The sequence below is a fragment of the Centruroides vittatus genome, unplaced genomic scaffold, assembly GCF_030686945.1.
Source record: "Centruroides vittatus isolate TY-2023 unplaced genomic scaffold, ASM3068694v2 scaffold_3293, whole genome shotgun sequence".
NCBI lineage: Eukaryota > Metazoa > Arthropoda > Arachnida > Scorpiones > Buthidae > Centruroides > Centruroides vittatus.
In genome coordinates, this window is record NW_027122702.1 from 146658 (window position 1) to 171899 (window position 25242).

The 25242-nt window shown below is 29.5% G+C and overlaps 1 protein-coding gene across 5 annotated transcripts in view; it reads right to left on the minus strand.

The window, feature by feature from the left end:
- LOC136988324 (transcription factor E2F7-like) overlaps positions 1–22486 on the minus strand; it is a 52390-nt gene extending 29904 nt beyond the window's left edge. For 2 of the 5 annotated variants that reach the window (XM_067286202.1, XM_067286199.1), the window contains exons 1-2: positions 22358–22485; positions 3174–3587 (exon numbers count right to left, since the gene is read on the minus strand). In XM_067286202.1, coding sequence (XP_067142303.1) covers positions 3174–3569 — 396 coding nt within the window. In that variant the 5' untranslated portion in view covers positions 3570–3587; positions 22358–22485. Of the gene's footprint in view, positions 1–3173; positions 3588–7747; positions 7999–22357 lie in introns of all 5 variants that reach the window. The other 3 variants (XM_067286200.1, XM_067286201.1, XM_067286203.1) reach the window with 3 other exon arrangements.
- Positions 22487–25242: the final 2756 nt, after the last annotated feature.

Genomic DNA, 25242 nt, shown 5'->3' on the forward strand with positions numbered 1-25242 from the left:
CGAAATTGAAACGGTCGAGAGAGATCGCACCAAGACATAGTCCCCGACCTTGCTCACAATCTAGATTGGAATGCTCGGTGCGAACGGGGTATAAGGCTCTAGTTTAGTAGTATTACAGAGTATAATACGTAGATTTTAATATATTTTTTTTAAAAAAACAAAACCACTAAGAAGTGTTCTGTGTGTTTAACAAGGTTCGGAAAACTGAAAATTTTAACAACAGGTTTGGCCGAACCTGTGCGAACCCGCTGAATATCACCACTGAATCTAACACATTTTAAAAATTCTTTATTCCTGTTTTGTACACAATTTAGAGAATTTTTTTAAAAGTGTTAGATTGATCATTTGGTATGACAAACCCTTACATAAGATAACCTTCGTAGTTATATAAATCAAATACTATAATATAACAAACATTAAAATGAAAACCATATAAAACAGTTTGATTATTTCAGCCTACCATTGTCATTTATTGCAATACTTGAATGGTATAAAATGGGACAATTTCATTGGTCAATTGAATGTGGTATCTTACATTTTTTAAGATATATTTTTTCCTGATGTTTTTTCCCCTCTAAGAAACTGTACCATTTACAGTCAAATATCAAATGGTAATCTGCAACCAATCAAATTTTGCAAAAAAAAAAAAGGACCAAAGACCAAATATTTAAACTCTGAACCTTCAGAAACCACTTACAACATTTTGTACTTACCACTAACTTTGTATTATGTAATTTTTCTATTCAAATTCTACCATACTGATGGTTTGATAGAAATTTGGGATTGTTGCAGAAGGGGTTAAGAAAGTATCATTCAAAAATTAAAAAATCTGAATGGCATCTATATGCTACTTGTCACAGTAATTAAGTAATTGAAATTTTATATTTTTAAAATATCCTTTTTTTTTTTTGTAAGAATTATATTTAGTTTATGATTTTGTTAAATTTTTTGCCAATAGATGGAACTACATGTAAATCAGCAAATTGAATGTAGATAGAAATTAATTGATTTACAGAAATTCAATAGATATTTTAGGGTGGGATGTACGACATTATCTAAGTTAGGAGAATGTAAACAACTGCAGAGTTTTGTAGCAATCAGTCAAATGACGTAGGAACGTATAGCAAACAAACATTCTCATTTATATATATATGTTACAGTAAAAACTTGTTTGTAGTTAAAATGCGTGTTAACTAGTTGAAACTAGTTTTTACTGGATGTCATTGTTATAACTAGAATTTACTGCTAGTCAAAAATGAATTTGAGTTGAAACTAGTTTTAACTAGACAAAACGGGTTTTAACAAAATGGCTTAGTAAAAACTGTTTCGACCAAGGTCATTCAGCTAACACGTTCCTATAGTGTATGATGAATTATGTATCGCTTTAACCCCTTTTCCCCGACATCTTTTTTACATTTATTTTGCAATCCCTCCTAAAGCAATATAGGTCAGTCAGGCATTAATTATTTTAAAAGTTCACCAAAAATCAAATCATCATTATATCTATATAAAAAAAATCACTTACATTTATTAATATCTTTAGTTTTAAATACGATATTTTTCAATACATTTTATTAGAAAAATTTATAAGAAAAAAAATATATATATATCAGAACTGACACACAAACTTGATAATTTGTAACATTTTGTGAAAATTAACATTGTCTAGTTACATAGTTGTTTGCTTGCACTGAGCCAGAAAAACAGAACATTGTTTTGTACAATTCGATATAACACTTATGCATGTATGTTTATTCGTTGTGAAATTATCGCACATTATATCAAACATTTGTTTGAAATTACAATTTTATACTGCTATCAACTAATATAATGAATTATTATACTTTATTCACTTCGTATCGAACGAGATTATATCTGTTGTTAATAAATTTTACAAAAATCGATATTTACCAAAGTAACGATGAAACGGTAACCTCAAAGTTTTGCTTAAAAAGCCAGGGTACCGATCGATCGGTGTCTTCAAAGACAAAGGGTTAATGAATGTTAATAACACAGATGTGTGACCAATATTTTCAATAAATATCGTATTAAATAATACAAATGTTTTAATCCCAATCATCACTTTATTTCCCCCGAACATATTTATGTAGCTAAAATTAGTTTTAACTAATGTTAGAAGATAAAACTAGTTTTATCTAAAATCAAAACATTTACAGCAGTAAATTCTAGTTTTAACTAGACAAAATGGGTTTTAACAATGACATCCAGTAAAAACTAGTTTCAACTAGTTAAAACGTGTTTTAACTAAAAATGGGTTTTTACTGTAACACATATATATATAATATATATAAAAGGTAAATTCAACAGTTTAATCATTCAGGAAAAAAAATCATTTTATTTGTAAAAAATCAGTATATTGTATCAATTGAAAATACACAGTATCGAGAGAAAGTATAAGGGGAGAGCAATCATGTTTTGCTATATTTTAGAGTTCACAAATTAATCAACAATCCTTGTAAAATAATTTTCAATTGTTGTCTACTGTTTTGTCATCCAAACATGTTGCCATCACTAGATAATCAGCGTTACAAAGTTGACACATCCCCACTAAATTTAGAGGAAAATTGAAGCAACCATGGGCGATTAGTGGTAGGTACAAAGAATTTTGAAATTTTGAAGATTGACTTTACATTTATACAGTATTACCAGTATTTTATAACATACTGTACTTTTTTGCCTAGCCTAAGATAATGAGCGTAACAATCTTTAATAGTGCACCAAATTTAGGCTTGATATCATTTCACATTTAATGGGAAGGTGTTCAAATTTGCTGGAAACTGGAGTTTAAATTAGTCGAAAGTTTGGCTACAATTTGACAATAGTGCCAGAAATAGTAATGCCCGAGTCTACTAGTCTTGGATTACTAGACTGTAGAATTAGCAAATAGGCAAATTATGAAGATTGTATGAATATGAAAAAAGGTCCTCTTAGTGCCCACAGAATGGAAAAGTAAAATGTTTCCCTTAACCAAATCAGTGTTAAATCAAAATTGTTTTACTAATAGAAAATGTTAGAAAAAAATTCTGAAATTTAAATAAAAAATTTTACATAATTTTTGGAAAATATTTTTGGTGTAATTTTAAAAAGAATATATTTATAGAGAAAATCCAAATATTTCTAAAAAGTTATTTTTATGCATTTAAAAAAATTACCTCTACAGAGTTTCCATCAGCATAAGAGAGGCTTGCTGCAACAGTTGTAAGCATTTTCCAATTTGAGCTAGGAGTTGATGGCTCACCCCTTTTCTGAAACTTTTTGGGTGTAGTTTGAACATCATGGTCTTCATTTTTTAATAATAGAGATCTTAAAATTGATTTATCCGTAACATTTAAGGAATTCATTTCCAGTTTTGATTCTGAGGTATCTTCATCTGAAACTTGACTATCCACTTTACTTATAATACAGTTTTCATAATTTAAATCTTCATAAAACCAACATTGGTTTCTATTTATATTCTCTAAACATTGCCTTTTAGAATGATAGAATTCTAAATTGCATCTATCTGAATGTGATAATGGCGATTTTTCCAAATACTGAATAAATTCCATTGAATTTGAATAGCATATCTGAAAAATTTAATTACATATTATTATAAAAATACATAATTGAATTAACTATATTATTTTCAACAAATGATTAAATTATAAAATTAAATTTACAAGGAAAAATATGGTTAATTCCATATATCAGTATCTAAAATTAATTTTCAATTTTTTTTTATAGATAAAATTAGTTCAATTTAACAAAATGCTATTCAAGAGTAAAAAAGTATATTCAAATATAATTTATTCTAAAAAACAGCACATCAAACTTTTTAGTTGCAACTGCATTGTTTATTAGAGAGCATCTATTATTTCTATTCTTTGGGAATTTGGTGTAACTGTTAAAGAAATAAATCCAAAACTTTTTCATTTCATTATTATTTGAACAATGATGCAATACTCCTATGTTATTTCAATATAAAATATGAAAATGCTAACTGAAAAATTGCACATTCTATTCAGTATGTGCAATTTTTCACAGTAAACCTTATTTTCCTCCAATACATAGGGTGCTTACTATTTCAGGGCTGCTATACTAACTGTTTTTCTTGTAGCTGCACTGTTTATTAGAATTAAATATGGTACTTGGATTTATACTATTATCCTTAGTAATACAGACCTTAATGAGAGAACAAACAATTGAAGGAATTCAAGTTAAATAAAAATGTTTAAAAAAATCAATTGACTAAGTCATGTTTCAAATAATAAAAATCCAGTAATGAGTTGCTTAACTTTCCCAGCAACATTAAAATTTTGGTGGCACCATCTGATATGATACTTAAAAATATAAAATGTTTTTAATAATAAATTGTTATAAAATGGCAAAAAGCTTATTGTGAGGGTAGGAATTGGCTTTATAAAAAATTGTAAATGCTAATAACAAGTAAAATTGTCATTAAGCCCAACCCTACTCGAGATATGACACGACTTCCCTTTATCTCCTCACCCTGTCAACCTTTACCTTTAATCACCAAAATTTAATATCAATGCTTCTTGTACACAAGCTACCATGCCAAATTTCAGAAATTTTTGACAAAGCACAGGAGTTGAGGGTGAACACAATATCATGCCTTACACAATAACAGCCATACAGATAGAAACCCCCCATTTTTTTTTTGCATTTCAACATTTCAAGATACCAATTCAAAAATGTAAAAATCTGCAGTGTCATTTTTTGAATAATTGCAATACTTTCCTCATGTTAGATGTAACAGAGCCAGAAAAGTAAAAATGGGAAAGCACATTAGTTATCAGTTTGCTCTGTGATAAACTGAAAAGTGCATATGTATGCACATACACAAATAATTCATTAAAAAAAAATATCAATATTTATAACATATGTTCATACAGAATTAAAATAAAAATGTAAACAAGATAAAGATTCCTGAACAGTATACACCCTGGTATATAGATAATCTATGAAAAAATAGTACACTGAATTAACTAAAAGATGCTTTAAAATAATTGTTTGAATTATCAAAATGCATTCTAAATTTTTTGTTTTCTTATTGCTTAGCATTTAAAGAAAAAATATTACCATTTGTAACAATATCACAAATGATTCAGAAATCAGTAAATTATATTGATATAACTGAAATAATTGGTAACTTTACAAAGAACAAATCAATACATATACAACCATAAAAACAAATCTTATTTAATCCCTTATAATTGTTACCTTTCATTTGTGGTTACTTTTAATACTGCATTTAATCTTTAATTTTCAGACACACATAAAGCAATTTAATTCCTTTATATGTATTTCATAATATGGTAATCTAAAAGTAACTAAATTCTTAATATCAGGTTAACAACTAAAAAATAATCATATAGAAAGAATTTTTAACATCAAGAATTTTGATTAAAGAAATGTTTTTATAAAGAAAACTTCACTTTTTAGTGTGTAAGAATTTTTGTTGTATAATTAATAAAAAGTTTGTCTATTTTTGAATATATTCTTTTATATGAATTAAATTAATTATATTTTGAAGATCTATATTAACAATTTGAAAAACAAAGAAAAAGTATATACATCTGGTTAAACAATTGATTTAAAAAAAAAAAAACTAAGTTTTTATACATATAGATGAGTATTTGCATATTCAAGCATGAATGCATCATCAGTTATGTAAACAACTTGTACTATACATGCCTGATTTCCTTTCATAAGTCTATTGTTACAACTTTAATTTTTTAAATAAGTTTATTTTAATTAACCTAAGTTCTTACATGTAGATTCCATATAAAATTGGAAGTTAAATGTGAAAGCAGTGTTTCTGGCTTCTCAAACAGTACACTATATTCAACATGGAAGTTCACATACAAAATGCAAAGAAATGTTTACTTTTTTCTTTGTTAAAATATGATATTTTAACAAAGCATTGAACATTTTTTGATCTTTTCTAATCCAACATATAATTGACCTTTATTTTTATCTAAATTACATTTTATTATTTACTATCAAACATTAATCTTTTCCCTAAGAGTATTCTTGTCAGTCTATCATTACAGAAGCCTAATTTAATTTATTTTCAGGTTCAAAAAACTAAAAACTCTTGTAATCTGATTTCAGTTCCTTTGTTCTTAATGTGTTATCCTTCAAATTTTATTATTTAAAATGGTTAGTCTAAACTATCTAAACTTATATATATAAATGTTCTACACACTGTCACAAACAAAAACCTTTTTTATCAGTGTTGTATTTGGCAGAAACACACTAACATTTGTTCATGACAGTGTATTACTCTCTACAGTGTTAACAGTTAGAGGACGTTTATTTTATGTTATAAATGTTCTACATTTAAAAATACAGTTTAGAATATACTCAGTAAATTTCTGATGATTGAATAGATTTTCTCCAATATTTTGCACTTTCAAAAAACTTCAATAAAATTATTAATCATCAAATATTAAATATTTTGCTCTCTGAATCGACAAATAAATGCAATCACAAATTAGATACAAAATATTTCTGAAAAATCGAGAAAAAAGAAATAATAGTAGTACAATAGTACAAAACTATCTTTTCATAAACCAGAATAAAATTCATAAAATTAGAATACAGTTGTTTACAAACAGAAAAATTATTTATTAAAATGACATTTTCAATTATCAAAAAAAAATCACAGCTTTAATATTTAATAGTATAAAAAATCTATTATTATAAATAAGAACAATCAAGTTTTTTCAGATTCTGATGAGATCAATATTTAAAAAATAAAATTATTTTTATTCTGATTATAAACTAAATAAAGTGAATATTTACCTTAAACAATATAATTTACAGAACAATTTAAATATTTAATTAGACAAATTTGCAAATATCTATTTAACAAGGAACATATCTAACAATTCAGAGACCATCTGTATCATGAAGACAACTTTCACATCTATAGTTTCAATTTAACCAAAATGTAATCAAAACAAATACCTGAAAAAGTTTGTTATTCTGACTTTACATTCTTCACATATAGGAGTTCCAAATATTACTTTATAAAATTTATTAATATTCACTTTGGCCAGATATGACAGTTAACAGAAATCGAAAATTCTTAAAGTCTAAACAGTAGGACAATAGAATTACATGCAGACATTTTCAGTTATCTTCTACCACTGCTTGAAAGCATTTTAGAAAAGTTTAATAAGTTTTAATTACAAACACTTCATACAAGTAGCTAGCAAATCAAATTTTAAATTACAATCTGCATTTGAACTTCATGCAAGAAATTATCAAAAACGGATAAAATTAGCATCATTGAACTGACCAAATATAAACAAAAAAAAAAATATATTGACAGCTGTGTAAACCTATTTTTAGAATTAAAAACAACAGCTAAAGGAAGCAATTGTACAAAACATGGAAGAACATTAAGGACCTAATATAATTTCTGTTTGGAGCGAATGTCAAATTAAATGAGTAAAGTTTAAACCTCCAACAAATAATGTATAAAAAGCATTCAAATTTATCAAAAATAGAAACTTTTCCCCCCTATTAATTAAGCAGTGAATAATTAGTAGTAACTGTAATTAGAAAATTCGTTACGCAAGCAAATAAACACAGTGTTTCCTAAGTACAGAGCAAAATAATTTAATGAGTAAATCGAAAATATTCAAGAAAGAAAGAAAAAAAAATTTAAATTTTGGTGGACGATGCCATAGTTCATTAAATAACGGTAACAACTTACCGTAAAGTAAAAAATATACGTATCACATTATAGGGAACGGCAGCAAATGATAAATAAATACCTGGAATTTCAATGGTCCCTTTTTAAAAGTACACAATGTTTTGAAGTGTCGTTCGGTGACGTCATCGAGTCTCCATGTTGTTTACGATAACCTCCACCTCCCGACTCGCACCAGCCGGAGTTTAATTTATTGAGGATTAAATTCGATCGATTAAATTACAAATCTAATTTTCTTCTTATGTACTTTATATCTATCTATACGAATGTGACATTATCAATGATATGACACAAAATATTTTATAGAACAGCATTAGCCAATTTATGCGTTAACAAAGGAAATTGAAAATGTTTAAATTTCAAAATATTCGAAGTAAATAAATGTATATAAATATTCAATTTTATTCTGAGAATCTTCTTGTTTATCCAACAAAAACTTTTCTGGAAATCAACTAGAACTTCCTAATTCAGTAAAATAACAGTAAATTAGAAGGAAATTTCAGTACTTTTATATTTAAACTTCTGAAAACTTAAATTTCACTTTATAAAGTATATAATGCGTTTTAATGAAAAGATTTCACTGTTTATATGACGGATAAGTTAAAAGTTTTTAATCTAATTTTAAGTAAATAAGAAAAAAAATTGTCCTATGCAAATTTATACACATTGAGCACATTTATAGAAAGTTAGAGTAATATTAAACGCGATAATTCGCCTACAGAAGCCAAGAAAGATGCGGAAAACTCGCTATAGGTCAAGGTTCAATGCGGTAAACTTATCCAACATTAATCGGTATATTATAGTAGTAAATAACTAACTTAACTACAGCATTTGGAATGAGCATTAATAAATTTCAGTTTGTTGACATCAGAATAAAAAAAATTCTTAATTTTAAATAATTTATTGTTCGAATAATCGATTAACGCACACAAGGACGGATATTCTCCAATTCACATTATATAGATGAATCTGTGTAGAATGACAATTATCTAATTATAATTTAATCACGATTACTCGTTTTCATTTCGAATTTCTATATTTTAAATATATTTTTTTTTTTTTTCGTAATTTCCGGATTATACAGTATTTACAGTAAATTTTTTTTTCAACTACAATTTATAGAATGAAGGGGGGAATTATATTCAAAATGATTTTAGATGATGTAGAACTTAGTTTTTAACAGGTAAGGTCGATTGGTTATTCGGTGTGACGTAAACAGCAGGAAACGTTTGACAACTTCGATGACCGTGGGTTCACTCCCTCCCTATGTTTACAGTAAATATCTAGTTTCGATGCGTGATGCTGCATTTGCAAGTTGCATTTATTTGTCTTATTCTTTGAATACTGTCTTTACTTGAATAATGGGAAGAAACGGAGCAAAAAATAATTCTTCTAAATTAACATATTGTAAATGTATTTCATGCTTTACGATATTATTTGAAAAAATAAGCCATACTAACGTCAACGTATGCAGTAAATAATCATAGAAGTAAGGTTTTATTTTATTATTTTTTTAATCAAAATTTACGGCAAAAATTTTTTGAAAATCTTATGAATTATTCGAGATAAGGCAATGTATTTATATATATTTAAAATTATTCAAAGTCCTAGTTGATTTTGGTAAAAAAACGAAGTATATTTGTTTTTTCCAAAACTATTGAATGATTATTATAATTCATGACTAACATTACTTTAAAACAATAATTACTTGATCCTTATTTCTTGGTAAGTACTGTATAAAAGTAAAATACTAAAAATAAATTTTTGGATTATGTCCAGAAGAAATCAACCAAACTTTTTGTCAAATATGATGATCCAGTAGAATTGAATTAGATACTGATCTCATACTAATTTCGGGACAATATCCTGTCGACTATGGCATAAAATTGCATTGAATTTATTACAGATGTCACTATTACAATAGAATATATGATCAGATTTAATTTTTCTGTTATTATTAGACATGATCTACAACTGATTCAGATAACATGGATATATGGAACGAATAAAAATGCATTAAATCTGAACTACTTGTAGAAAATTACAAAAATCAAAACTGAATCCCTCAGCATACAAGTAACGTTTCTCCTGGTAATTCAGCCAAATATCCCATGAATGATATGGACATTTTATGAACAAGGTTATAGTCGTTTATTAATGTATGCATCTATATATTTATTGCCCTATACACATCATAACTTGCAAAATGAGAATTTTGATGGTAATTGTCTAAATGAAATTATTTAGTAACAACAGCATTATATGCTTTGGAAAGATAAGTTGCCCAAGGATCTTTATTATTTCAAAAATTTTTAAAAATTTTTGAAATAATAGAAGTTTTTTAAAAATAATAGAATCCAGCAGTTAACCTGAAGAAGGACACGGAAGGCGTCCAGAAAACGTTCGTTGAATTGAATTTATTTATTTCACACCGGTCATAGGCACAAGTGAGTTCGATTTATATTTTATTTCAAAAATATAGTACATTGGAACCATATATCATCATCAATCAGGTTTCTGGTTAATATTCCTTAACCTTTCAACAGTGAGATAGTCAGGTATGGTGCTACCCCAAAGTAGTGGAGAATAAACATGGGAAATTTTTAAAGTATTTTTTCATGTGTTTTTTCTCATTACCATTTCGGAAAAATATTCTGTAAACAGTTATGTTTAGTAAAGAAAAGTCTTTTTTTATGTGAAATTTTTTTTGTGATAGTTTTTGGCAATACCCCCAAAAGAATTTAACGGATATAGCCATCCTTCACCACTGCCACACAATCGTCCTTGACAGATATATCAGTCAGTAACTGCAGAGTGGTTAACTCAGTTTCTTTTAATTACATGGTTTACCCACAGTGCATGTAGTGGGCACTATTTGTATAATGATTAAAACATTTGAAAATGGCCACTAAAAAGGGTACAGTGCATCCTGCAGTTTGTAGAGATGAAAATGATTCAAATGCAAAAGAAACTCAAAAGAACAGCCAAGTATGTAGAGTTATAGTTGCTCATAACATCTGCAGATATGGTTAAGACAATCAGGGAAGCATTTGCACGAAACCCTCATACCCATCCAGCATGCTTTATGCAATTTACAGGATTGATTTAGTAGCTGATGTCATACACAAAAGGCTAAGACTGCATGCATACAAATTCAGATGTTTACAAACTGCTACAACCCAATGACTTACCATTTGCAGAGGATAGACAACAAATACCTAAATAGTGTTGTAGTGGTGAGCTATTTGGTACTATGAAAAGTTAGCTAAACCATAATAATTTACAAATATAAAAGTTCAGAAAACACAATGAGAAATATGAACAGATTTATGCTAACTAAAAATTTGAATACTTAGTAAGTGTTACTTCAGAATACTGTAATTGTCATTTCATAGAATTGGCTATCAATGCTATTGCATACCAGGACATGAAGGTTACATCATTTCTCTGCTGCAGTATCTTCAGCTGAGACTATTTTACAAACAAAAACATAGCTCCTTCTACATTAGGATATTATGTTTCAGATGCAGTGATTTTTCATTGCTGCATTAAATATGATTGTCCTACTTAATTTCTTCTCTCCCTTAACAAAATTCTATTGGATTTTATGAGGTTACATAAATGACTTTTTATTTCATATCCATCCCAAACATTGATATTCTTAATGCCTAAATACTAGGGTTTCTCAAACAGGATCCCAGCTGTTTTTTTAACCTGGAAAATCCTGTAAATAATTTAAAAGTTCACTTTTTTCTTTTTTTGTGTTAAGATTATACTTTCTATTTGCAAAATTTCTTCAATTAACTCAAACTGTCAGAATACATTTGTATTTATTAATTTTAAGCCCACTTATTAGTTTTTTAAATTTTTGCTTATAACATCGCATAGATTCCCAATAATCAATATGTATTTGTGGCAGAATTCTTTACTTGTCAGAACCTGTAATATCTCAAATAATTGTGCCAAATGCTGTCTTAATTTTAACTATGCCCAGTAGCTTCAAATAACTGCATTATGCCAGGGTGTGCAAATTGGGCAAGGATAGAAACTAGTACAAAGTCCACAAGTATGAAGTTTTTCTTCGTAAACCTGATTATTTAACCCAAACCAACTGCCAAATTATCGAGCTATAAGCTTGATACCATTATTAAAGCAGCCAAGGTAGACAAATTGAGAATACTTGAGAGCAAAATAAGTACTGCAACACATCTTGAAAACAAACTAGAAATCTTCGAGACTATGGGTGAAAAAACACAATATTTGTCTTCTCTTAAATACATTAAAGACGATTCCACCCACATCTATTGAATTGGAAAGAGCATTTTTGGTAGCGGGACTTTTCATTATTAAAATAATAACCAGATCGAGAATCAACCATCTTTGGTTTCAAAATCTTTTAAAAATGTACAATAATATTTTGTATTATGTTTTATTTAAATAACAGAAATTACCTTCTAAGTTAGAAGTTTGATCTAAATTCATTTTTTCTTTAAATTTTCAACTCAATTCAAAGGCATTTTTTTTGTAAGCAGTTTCCAACAAACTTTAATAAATTTTTTTTATTTGTGAAAATTTATACATACAATCAATTTATACATAATTTTAATATATATTTACAGCATTTTTATGATGATTTTGGGGGTTGCAGAACATATTAAATTACTTTTAAAAATAATAAATAATTATATCATTTGATTTGAAGATATTTTTTATATTTTAAAAATAATTATATCCCAGGATTTCCCGGGAAACAGTTCAGTTTTTTCCCAGAATCCCAGGACAAGCAAAAGACTGGGAAACGAGAAACCCTACTAAATACATGGGTGAATCAACTGTTGTTGAAATTTCAGTAATGACAATGGAACTGTATGTGTAACATTGCCCCTTTATTATTTATTGTTTTTCTCTATAAACACCCTCCACACACTGACACTTCTCACATTGTTTTGATAATGATGGTATATTACTCTGCAGAGTAATAATATTTTGTCTGGTGGAGCATGGTGCTGCACATGAAGGATGCAATCAACAGACTTGGTTAAAAAATTTCAATCACCTGTCACACTAGACAAGACTGTTATGGCCTCAGTGGTAAAGAAATCTGGACTGTCTACAAGATGGCACTGGAGTGCATAATCTGTTACACCTGTGAAGTAGGGTGGAGCTTATTTTCACAATTTGTAAATGTGAACCTCCTACCCTCTATTTCCATTCCAATATATATATATATATATATATATATATATATATATATATAGAAAACATCCGTGCCAAAGATCTACTCCATTGGTTAATATTAACTGGTAGCTCAATGTCACTGAAGTCTTATAGGTTCCAAATAGTTAGGATGAACATATGGCAATCACAAGCTTCAACCACTAAGTATCCATTTTAGATGACCAACTAGTTTTACAAACTGTTGGTCATCTAAAATGGTCAGTTTGTAAAACTAGTTGGTCATCTCAATAAACAAACCATTAAATTAATCACACATTAGTTACATGACATTCCCACAAAATCAATTTCTGTCATGACTCGTGATCTTTATTATTTTGCTGCAAATGTTTTTCCCTGTTTCTGGTTGAGGCTGACTCAGTGACTCATACTGCTTACATCAGCATCTATTGGCTATTTGGCTTGTATGGACAAGTTCAGGCATGTTGCTGAAGGACTGCTGATATCATCAAATTCATAGACTATATAATCCATAAACTGCTCAAGCAAATCACATAATATATTTTTGTTCATTTTAACAAAGTTATTAAATAATAAATATGCTGGCAGCAACTACCACCCTGTTTCTCCAAAAATAACACAGTGTCTTATATTAATTTTTGCTCCCAAAGATGTGCTAGGTCTAGGGTTTCTTTCCCAGGATTCCCACCGTTTATTCCCTACAAGAAAAATTCTGGGAAATTTTTCCCGGAAAATCTTGCATTTCAATAATAATTTATCATTTCAGGTTTTCTTTCTACCATTTATTATATGAAAAGTTGCAGAAGACTCACCTAAGAGAAATTTTGAGGTTTCATGCTGCATATTATTACCTGTTTTTTACAAGTCTCCACTTGTTAGTTCATGTAATATCTATGTATTGTGTTTGCACATCATTGAGTAGTGAAGCACTTGCTGAAAGTAAATATCACTCATCGCACTTTAGTTTCAAATTCGCATTTGTAAGTTAAGGAATTTGTTAAAGCTTGTATTCCCATTTATATCCAATCACTTCTAACTGTATGATTATTTGAAATTCCTTTATTAGTCAATTACTCATATTTTACAATAATTTATTTTAATATAATTTATAAAATCAAACCAATGTAATGTCGGAGTCATTTGTTTGGAAACATTTTATAAAAAATCAAGTATAACAATCAGCAACCTGTAAAGAGTGTAAAGCTGAAATAAAGTGCAAAGGTTGGTCTACTAGTGGTCTTATCAGACACCTGCATGCTAAGCACAATATAAACAAGTCTTCTACTAGTGATTCTGATAACAAAAGTGAAGAACATGGATGTAGTAGTAACAAGAGGAAAGCCTCTCAGCAAAATCTATCATCATTTTTAATAAAAGAGAATACTTTGCAAGAAATTGTTACAAAGTTGTCTACGCTAGATGGTATAGCTATTGATTCTATTGCAAAAAGTGAATATATCAGGCAATCTTTGGCAGAGAAAGGGTATACTTTGCCAACAAATCCAACTCATGTCATGGATCTGGTTCACTCACAGTACAAACAGATAAGAGAGTTTGATTTCTAAAATTGCGGAGAAACTAACTTCAGGAACAAGATTTAGTATATCATTAGACGAGTACTCCTCTCTAAACAATTGCCAATATATGAATATTAATGTACACATAGGGAAGGGAAAATTTTGGAATTTAGGAATGGTAAGGATTTCTGGTTCTCTATCCACTGCTGTTAATGTGGTCAGAGAAAAGTTAGCTGAATTTCATATTTCTTTGGAAAAACATGTGGTGGCGTGTGTAACTGATGGTGCAACTATGATGAAAAAAATGGGAAGATTAATTGAATGTGAGCACCAATTGTGTTATGCACAAGGAATCCACTTAGCAGTGTGGGAGGCTTTGTATCAGAAATCATCTACCCACCTTACAATCCTATTGATGAAAACCAGCCAGAAGTCGATCACCAAAGAGATGAGTATAACATTGATGAAAGTGAAGATTTCACCCAAGGTATTGAGGTTGAAAATTTTATTTCAGAATATGAACACACTAATGAAAATCTATTTGAAATAGATATAGCATCTGAATTGTATGAAATCGTCAATCATCTCTTAAATCAATAAAGTCAGAAAGATAGCTAAAACATTTCGTAAGTCACCTGTGAAGAATGTATTACAAGAATATGTTAAATAGGATCATGGAATACCCTTACATTTAATGTTGGATTATAAAACCAAATGGAACAGTCTATTAACTATGCTAGAACGGTATATCAAGATAAGATGTGTTGGAAGCTCTCATTGATCTCAAAGAAGATACTCTTAGCCTTGAAAAGCAAGAAGTCAATGTAATTCATGACATCGTGGCATCGCCAGAACCCTTAAAACTAGCTGTTGAAAAACTAGATAGAAGAAAATCTACTCTACTTTCAGCAGAAGATATTACCTCTTTTGTAGAAACCAACTTTAAATTACTGGAAATTAGAATTAATATGAAAATTTGCACCTTTAATCATCCAGCAACAAATGTTTTAATAAATTAAAAACGTTTTCGATCATTTTTAACGGTCTTCTTCAGTTACAACTCAAATTAATAAAAGAACGATAAAATGGAATACATGCAACTAAATACAAAAAAATCGCTTTATTAATGCGGCATTGAGAGAGAAATTCAAACTTTGCCTTCGTCTTGCATAACTTGAGTACTATTCTTCTATAAGATTTGGCCGGCATTGCCATAATTGTGTAGAAACCAACTTGGATATAAATGGGAATACAAGTTATGCAAGACAAGGGCAAAGTTTGAATTTCTCTCTCAATGCCGCATTAATAAAGCGATTTTTTCATATTTAGTTGCATGTATTCCATTTTATCGTTCTTTTATTAATTTGAGTTGAGTTTATTAATTCTGAAGAAGACCGTTAAAAACAATCGAAAACGTTTTTAATTTATTAAAACATTTGTTGCTGGATGATTAAAAGTGCAAATTTTCATATTACCTCTTTTGTTTTGAATGAACTGAAACAATTGAATACTGCTTTTTCTAAAAAAGTACATGAATATTTTTGTTCTCTGCATAAAAGAGAGAAGAAACAAAAAATTGATGGGACTGTTACTTTACCTCACTGGTGAAAACAAATATAGGAAGTTCGAGAGTGACAGCACATTCCAACAATCTGAGGCAATTATAATTTCATCAGTAAAACAAATGTTTGATTCGCCTATTTCTGATTCTAGTGAAGGTTATGAACTCAAATATGTACAAGAATCACAGACTGTCACACTATTGAATGATATAACTTTAGCTGACAAGCTAAGTGCATATCTTGAAGCATCCGAGAGATCAAGAATACGACAAGAGCAGAGAGCAACAAAAAGAATTAAGTGCTGGAGAGCAGTTAGAAACCAAGTTAGCAATCTTCAAAAAAACAGGCGTAAAATCTCAGAAAATTTCTCTTCTTTTGAGAGCTTTGAAAACTATTCCATCCACCTCAATAGAGTCTGAAAGGGCATTTTCAGCTGCAGGTCTTTTTGTGACCAAATTGAGAACTAGATTAAGTGATCAAAATATCGATAATTTGTTTTTTGAAGTCTTATGAAAATTTATATGTTTTTTTGGAGAGAGAGGGAGAGATTATTGTTTTTCTTAAATTTTTTGAGTAGTATTTTTTATGTTCAACTGAAAATTTTTTCTTGGAGAAGTTGTATTTTTTGTTCAATTCAAAATAATTGTCTTTTTTCACATTAAATTTATGGAATAAGTATACTTTTTATTTCATCTTTAGAAATAAAATAGTATTTTTTCATAATCATTATTATGTTCATTAAAACTCCCAATGAAACACTTTATTTTACTTTCATCTTATAATGTAGGAGAACATAAATTAATTGAGCCTAACATGTCTGTATGGGTGAGATTGGCCCTACTTACTAGAAAATAAATTAAATTATTAAAATTTATGATATTCCTGTATGATATTTTTTATTCATATAAAATTCTATTTTATCATCTCATCCCTGGAAAATAAATTATTTTTCCCGTAATCCTGCTGCAGGCAATTTCCTGGGAAATGAGAAACCCTAGCTAGGTCTTATTTTCAGGGAAACACGGTAGATATAAAACGGAAGTGTACCTCCTTGGTTCAACAGTAACTGAATTAACCGACAACAAGTTGCCATCCTTACATCAGGCTCTTGGTTTGTTTTTACAACAGCATCTTCAACTGAAACAAACTATCAGACAGTCATCAGCTGTTACAGTCAAAAAGCTGGCAATATTTTATGAAATGGCAAGGATCCCAACGATGGATTCAAGAAACTGCATAACTAGAACGAACATTTGAAGAATGGCATTTGCTGAAGAAATACAAGGGGTGACAATCTGTAACACAGCAACAAATGAGGCTGAATTTGTTAGTAAACTATACAAACTTTTTGACATTTCTCATTTTAGAGCAGTTGAAATGATAAAAATTTCGGAGAATCATGAGTTCTTGTTAGCTCAGTGCAAGAAAGGATGTAAAGGGTCAATGGTAGGCGTGGATGCAAAATTAGCTGCAAAGGAGAACCGATCAGAACAAAGACAGCAACAGATGTTTAACAGAAAAAGTAGAATGGAAGATTTGAAGAGAAGTGGTGAAGAAATAGCAGAACTAATATCCTCAAGCAGCAGCACAGATACTGAAGAAGATGCAAGCTGTAAAGAAGACAGTGATACGATCCCAAAGGGAGATACCAAGAATCTGTCTCAAGCATTTCAGACACAAATTCAACAGCGACGGCTGAGATGATTCGGCCATGTGTGCCGAATGGATATTAACCGAATTCCCCACCAATTGCTCTTCCGTCAGCGACCTACTCTGTGGAAAATCCAACACTCCGCACCTAAGAAAACGTGGACCAAACACGTTGAGGAGGACCTCAAGAACCAACGGCTTGATTTGAACCAGGCAAAAGCGGCGGCCATGGATCGGGGGCATTGGAGGGGCATTGTGGAGAAAGCTTGACTTCCTGCGGCACCCACAGCAGCATACTGGTTGTGCGGACACCCGCAACCAAATGCCAGCTAGGGATAAAAGAAGAAGAAGAAGAAAGAAGACAGTAATTAGTGAGGGAGCAGTTGGAGGCAGATTATCCAGACAGCAAGAAAGACTCTCTGCACCTGTACCAAAATAAACTGATAAAGTTACATTTGAACATAGTACTGAAAATTTCAAATTTTGTGAATTGACATTTAAAAATTTTTTTGTTGCATTTTGGTTTGTCATGCTTGCAAACACCTGACAGAAAACAATAGTAAATATTCAAATCACCAACAAGATTCAAATTGAACTGTACTGAGTTTAGCAAAAAGTTTTTTGAGTTAAGGAATAATTAGCAGCAATCTAATTTGTTAATATGTTGTCTCATTTCAGTACAATATACTTTCAGTATAATGAAAACCCAACTCAGATGTTCTATATATATATCTGGTATTTACCACTAACAATATTACCACAATACCCTAAAGCAGGGGTGTCAAACTGGCAGCCCACAGGCTGCATGAGGCCCCCCAATGTGATTTTTCTTGGCTTTCCATAATGCAGATTGTTCTCAGTCTTTAAACCCAGATGTTGGAGAATTAGGAGGAAGATAGCATTTGCAAGTTTCCGGTAAAAACAATTAATTTTAGTTTAATACGTACATTAAATAAAATAAATATTTAAATAAAAGCAATACTATAGCAATTATATGTTGTTGAGTTGAATTCACTGAACTACATAGTGTTTTAATTGCCATTCTCACCCCAAATTATAATTTTAAGAAAATTTATAAATGTGATGCAGCCCACGTGAAACTTGCCAGTCGCAAAATGGCCTGTTGTTTAAATGAGTTTAACATCTGCTCTAAAGCATGCACATTTCTCCACATTGTGCATACATCCTGCAATAGATCTCACAAGGTCTAATGCCTAGTGAGATCCATCATGACACTCAGAATTAAGCTCTCAACTCCTTTGCATTAAATACAGAATTTTTTCAACAATTTTTCAAATTGCATTTAGTTTGTTTCAATTATGATTTGTAATACTAAGGTATTCAACATTGTTGTTGCAAACCACATTAAAACTCAAACTTTTGTTATTATTTATTAAAAAGTCTGAAATTAACATAGCCAAAGAAAATACTCTATATGAAATCAATGTTCAAATAAAAACACATACAATTTTATAAATAGTGAAAATATGAATTAAGTTTTTATTTGAGTACTAAAGAAAAAATTAATTTCGTATTAAAAACATTCATGAAAAGTTTTTCTATAAAAAGGAAATCACAAACTTTTCCTGTCCAAGTTATTCGAATAAACCAGAATATCCAGTGTATGAAAAAGTCTCAAACATAAGATTTCTAAAATATAGGATTTTATATTTAGTATTTGAAATGAATGTTAGGCAGTTGTTAGTTTGCTCACATTACATATTCATAACACAAATATATATATGTTATATATATAACATCCCAAGAACCCAATATATTAATAATTATCCAACCATCAACCAAATTATTACATATATTACAATTATCAAATAAGAGTCAATAAATTTATAAAAACATATTGTTTTTAAATTTTTATCTCCATATTGTTGATTAAATTGGTTAGCATTAAACAAATAAGATCAGATTAAAGCTTCAGTCACTTCTGAAAATATATGAAGATTTAATTGAAAGTTCTATTAAACCTTATTATAAAAACTTTTTTGAAACAGAGTTCATAAATAGAATAAATTAGATGAAATCCATAAAAATGATTGATCACTTGGTTGTCAATTATTTTATGGACTTCTATTAAGTAAATGCATTTAGAAAAGTTCTTATAAAATTTAATTAAATTTGAACAAGTAGTTACTTTAGATTTAATTTTACTGTGTGATAAAATGGAAAAGTAAATTTTTACAATATTCACAAATGAAGCTTTTTAGATTTAATAAGCTGCATTATTTGAAAATATACATCAAACTATACTTTTGCAAAACTATTTTCATATTATTGGGCTATAATGAAACTAATTTAATAATTAAAGTAATTTGACTAGAATTACAAGTAATTATTAAATTAGCCTCATTACAGCCCAATAATACAGCAGATTGGCATTAATTAAAAATTGGGTTAGTGGGTTTATTGTTCATATACTTTTACATGAGTGTTAGATTTTGCAATCAGGATTCCATTCAAGTTCAAATTGAAAATTAAATCAAACTTAGATTTTCAATTTAAATTTTAATTCCATGCAAACAGATTATGAAATTATCAGTTTCAAATTTTCTCCAATATTTTATAACAAACTTATCTTTTAACAAAAAGAAAGAAGTATCTTTTGACATCTATATAACAAAGGTATAGTACTGAGTATACCACAATCAGAACAAGGAATATCTTGCACTCTGAATTTCTAATTAAAAATTCTTCTAATACAGAGAACAATGGGTTCCCCAATATCCACCTGATTTCTCGTTAGTTTTACATGATCTAGTAAGTTAATTCTGATTTTTGTTTATTTAGTATGTTTTTATAGTTATTTTCTTATAGGTATAAGTATTTTCTTTGTAGGTTGGTTTAAGCTTTTATTTTCATAACTTTATTCAACATATGCATTTGTAACATTCAATATATGAGAATCATTGTAATGTTTGAATAACTGACAGATTGAAATATGTCAGTTATTCTAAAATCAACTCCCAAGGAGATTTTTGTAAATGATGAAAACATTAGAACTTTAAGTATATTTTTCATATATATTCCATGTTTCATGTGCAGTTTTATTTTTATTATTAATACACAGTAAATAAATCTTAATAGATGTCCATGTTTCAGAAAATGCTAATATGGACAACACAATATTCCAAATGCCTTATAGCCTATCTTCCTTTGAGTGTGTATGTATGTATGTATATATATATATATATATACATACATACATACTCAAAGGATATATATATATATATATATATATATATATACACACACACATACATAAAAAATAAATCCAAACTAAATCTAACATTGTTCACAAAATTTAGTAATCATTTTCAAAGGAATACAAATAAAGAATTTACAATTTTACATTTTACATATATCCAATATATCACTTTTTAATTGCAATCTGCATCCAGGAAACATTATCTCCAAGTTATTGTTAGTTTGGAACAAACAGAATTTCAATCCTTATCATATTTTGATACAACTTATTTATGATAACATCACTTATCCACCTGGCTTATTTCTTTTGAAAAGGCACATGTTTTAAAACAAAAGAAAAAAGTATAATTATTATCCAGTATACAACAATCATGTCATTGTTATTTCTAATAAAGATAAAACTTACATAATTTTCATAAAACTTGAGCAATAAAATGAAAAATATAAAAGTAAAATTAGATTTAGAATAAAACACGAAAAGGTGTCAGCCACCTTCTCATGTCTTGTTCATCTAATTTTGACCTTTGTAATTTTCAAGGGTATGACTCAAACCTTAGTAGAACAGGTTTAAGTCATACCCTTGAAAATAGTTAGTCTGGCTCGATTCCTCCTCACTTGGCTATCTTATTATGGACATGGCTAAACTCATTATTCATATACATCAAGGCAACACGAGGGATCTGTCAAGCTACGGGAAACTGGCCCTTATTTACCGTAGGTTTTAATGCTAAGAAAACCCAAAAAACTTCATACAGTCGGAGACAAATCCACGACTGACCACCAGCATTTGTCAGTTTTATCTGCTTGGACGCCATTGGACATTAAACTCATAAGATCATCATAAGAACATCAAGAGAATTACTTGCCGCTCATAGGATGTTATATAGAATTTTGCCTACAAGCATCAGACTTTTTAAAGCAAGAATTCATATAGAATTCTTCAGAATTTAAAACTCTGATTCCAAGCTCTGAAAAAATTATTATATTCAATAAATTACAGGAAAAATGTGGTAAAAGTCCATCTTTTTACCAAAAAGGTTCTTCTAAAATTTTATTAAATCAGATTTATCATCACTTTTAAAATATTATATTTGAAGGGCTAATTTGCAAATCATTCATCTGAATTTACAATTCACTCCCTAACATTAAAGCGGGAACGATTAGAACGTGTCAATACAAAAACATTCGATTTGAAAACAAAATTTGATTTGAAAACAAAATTTAAATTAATGCTTCCGCTTATATTTATATAAATAAAAAAAATTAATGATTTTTAATCAATTTATTCGAGAAAAAAAATGCAAAAAAATTACGGCTGAAATTTTTTTGTAAACGCCGCCGAATGGAGTCCGGTTCGATTTCCAAATTTTTAAGAAAAGCGGGAAAATTGATCTTTATCCAAAAAAATGCGCAAAATGCACACTTACGCTAATTAAAATTGACATTTAGAACGTTTTAAGTATACTTACCTACCAAACATCAATCAAATTAACTTAAATTTTAGAACTAGACGACGCGTCGTTCTTCTGCTCCCTGCGAAACGAACGATTTCTCAACTCAAATTTCCCTCGAATAAAATGGTAGCCTCGCACCTACCTATTCGTCTACCTTCTGATTGGTTAATAGGAGAATTGAAGTTAATAAAACGTTTTTTAATAATTTTAAAATTATCAAAATACTTTACTTATTTTATTTATCGTTAAATATATATTTTATAATTCAAATGTTATATGTTTCCCGTTCGTGATTTTATCGAATTATAATGACTTGCGTGACGTCATATTTATTGTATCTGTCAACGTATACAATTGAACATGACTTGAAAAAATTCAAATGCCTTACATTTTATAAATTATTTTAAAATATTTTTTTGTTGTTTATTGTTGAAAGAGAACAAAGCAATGTTTAAAAATTTTTTTTTTTTTTTTTTTTTTACTTTTCCGGCCTGTGGCGGATTACCCAATAGGCGCGCCTAGGGCCTCGTCTTCTCGAGAAGCCTCAAAAATTACGTAGTAAAAAGAAAACATGTCTAAAGAAATTTAACGAACGTTTAAAATATGTCGCACGATTTCATTGCTTTTTTAATACAAGAAAACACATAAAGGGCCTTATAACAAAATTGCACCTAGGGCCTCAAAAGAACATAATAAACAGCCGAAAACAGAAGCTATGTTATATAAAACAGCCCATGTTATATATAACAGAGGGAAAGTATGGCGATCTGTCAAAAAACGATCCCTCCCCGTGATTTTTTACATTTTTGGGCTCAGGGGATCTTGAAACGTCGAGAAATGCAGAAAAATTCGGGGGTTTTTCTGTATGTATGGATGGATGTTAGTGTGTGTTTGGGGCAGGATTTCGTTCACCCACTTTGAAGCTTAACTTCTGTGTTTTTTGTCGAAATTTCTGAAATTTTTCATGGAGGTTTGTGTATTAGGGACATTGATGCTATTAAATTTTGGTGAATAAAGGTCAAAAGGTGGGGAGATAGAGAGAAACGTGTGTATCATGTGTCATGTATTGAGTCGGGTCGGATTTTTAATAAAATATCATAACAAATGGCGCCACACACAATTTTAATTTTTTTTTTTTTTTTTTTTTGTCGGGAAAGTTACGCAACTCGTTATTAAAATTTTTGGAATTATGAATAATGACAAATCACATCATTTATTTTTATTAAAAACTATTGGAGATATTAATCTAATTTAATCTGAAAATGTGCAATTTTAATATGTATTTTGATAAATTCCGAATATTTAAACAGCTAATATGAAATTTGATAAGTTTTACTAAAATATAAAAATGGTTTTCCTTTAACCCCTTTTTTCCTGTTTTTTTATAAAATTTATTAATTAATTATGTTTAATTACATTAAAAATAATAAAAACGAGAAAAAAACGAAAGAAATGTGTTAATTTTGAAGAAAAAGCTTCAAAGTACAATTTCCTTTTTCTCGCCTTAGCGCGAAATCTGACACCGATGAGTCATTGTTTACACAGCTGGATGACCTTGAGAACAGCTGGTGTCGTCTTTCGCGGGACATTCTCATAAACGTCTCAGGAGGAGTAGGGTAAAAAGTAGGGTGAATACTAGATGGCCGTATATTTCTAAATATTTTTTTTAAATTACGATTTTAATTGAAATTTCCGACCCTCCCGACTTAATTAATCGTATATATAAAAAAATCTATTAATTAAAAAAATTAAAAAACTATTGGATGTTGTTTTTTACATCAGAAAATAGCTTTAAATAACTTTACCGAAGTAAAATCGGCGCACTAGAACTTTAGAAGAATGAATAAAGTTCCATAAAAAAAAATCCCATAAAAAAACAATTAAGCGTTAATCGCGCATCATTAAAGGTTAATTAAAATCGCAATAAAATTTTTTCGCGCGGGTAAAAATTTTTCAAAAAATTTGGGGACAAAAAAAAACATCCGAAAATTCAAAAAAAAATTTTTTTCCCCCGAGGGCCTAACAGACCATTTTCTGTGTAACGCTATGTAACCTGCTCGAACTGAGTTCGAGCGCGGGTACGAAGTTTCCCTTACAGTATAGCCATTTAATTAAAACAACTCAGGACAAAGTCTGTAAACACGAGAAACACTGCCAAATATTTTCGTTGTCACTTTGGTGACGATAGACGTCACACAGTCGTCTTTCTATGGACTTGAACTGAAGTGAAAGAACGAGTCCACGAATGATGCCGAAGTATCTGTCAGAGTGTTATAAATTGGAAAGGTAAAAAACCAAGCCGAAATAAAAAGTCGTTGTCTAGTTCATGAATTCGTAGCTAGGTGAAAGGTCACTTCTAGGTGACAAAGTCGTATTCCGAAAAAAAGTCACATCCGTGTAAGAAAGTCTCGGCAGAGAAAAGGTTTATTTTTTTTTCCAGAAGAAGAAACCCCTTTTCCACCAAGGTCTTTTACGCTTGACGGATTTTTCAGGATCACCACTTACCGTCGACTCCTATCTCGCCTTTCCACCGACCATCCCGGAACTTCGGGGTATCACCGTCTTAGGTAATCGATGAGACGAGATGCTTTCATATCACGATTGACCGTTTGTTGTCGGGTATATGCAACTTCTTTTCGCTCTCCGCTGCATCTTACGCATATTACTTGAAGTGGGAGAAGAGAAAGATGACGAGACACTTTCCTCTGGCGTAGCAACGCCCGAGGTCTAGCATTTCCTTAATTCTTTAAAATTATCCATTCTGCAAAAAAAAGAAAAAAAAACAGCGAGTATTGTGTAAATAGAACTTGCATCAATTTAAAAATATTTGTGTTGACTTAAATTAATCTTGATTTAAGTAAGAAATATGCAAAAATTAAATTTCTAATGCAATAATGATT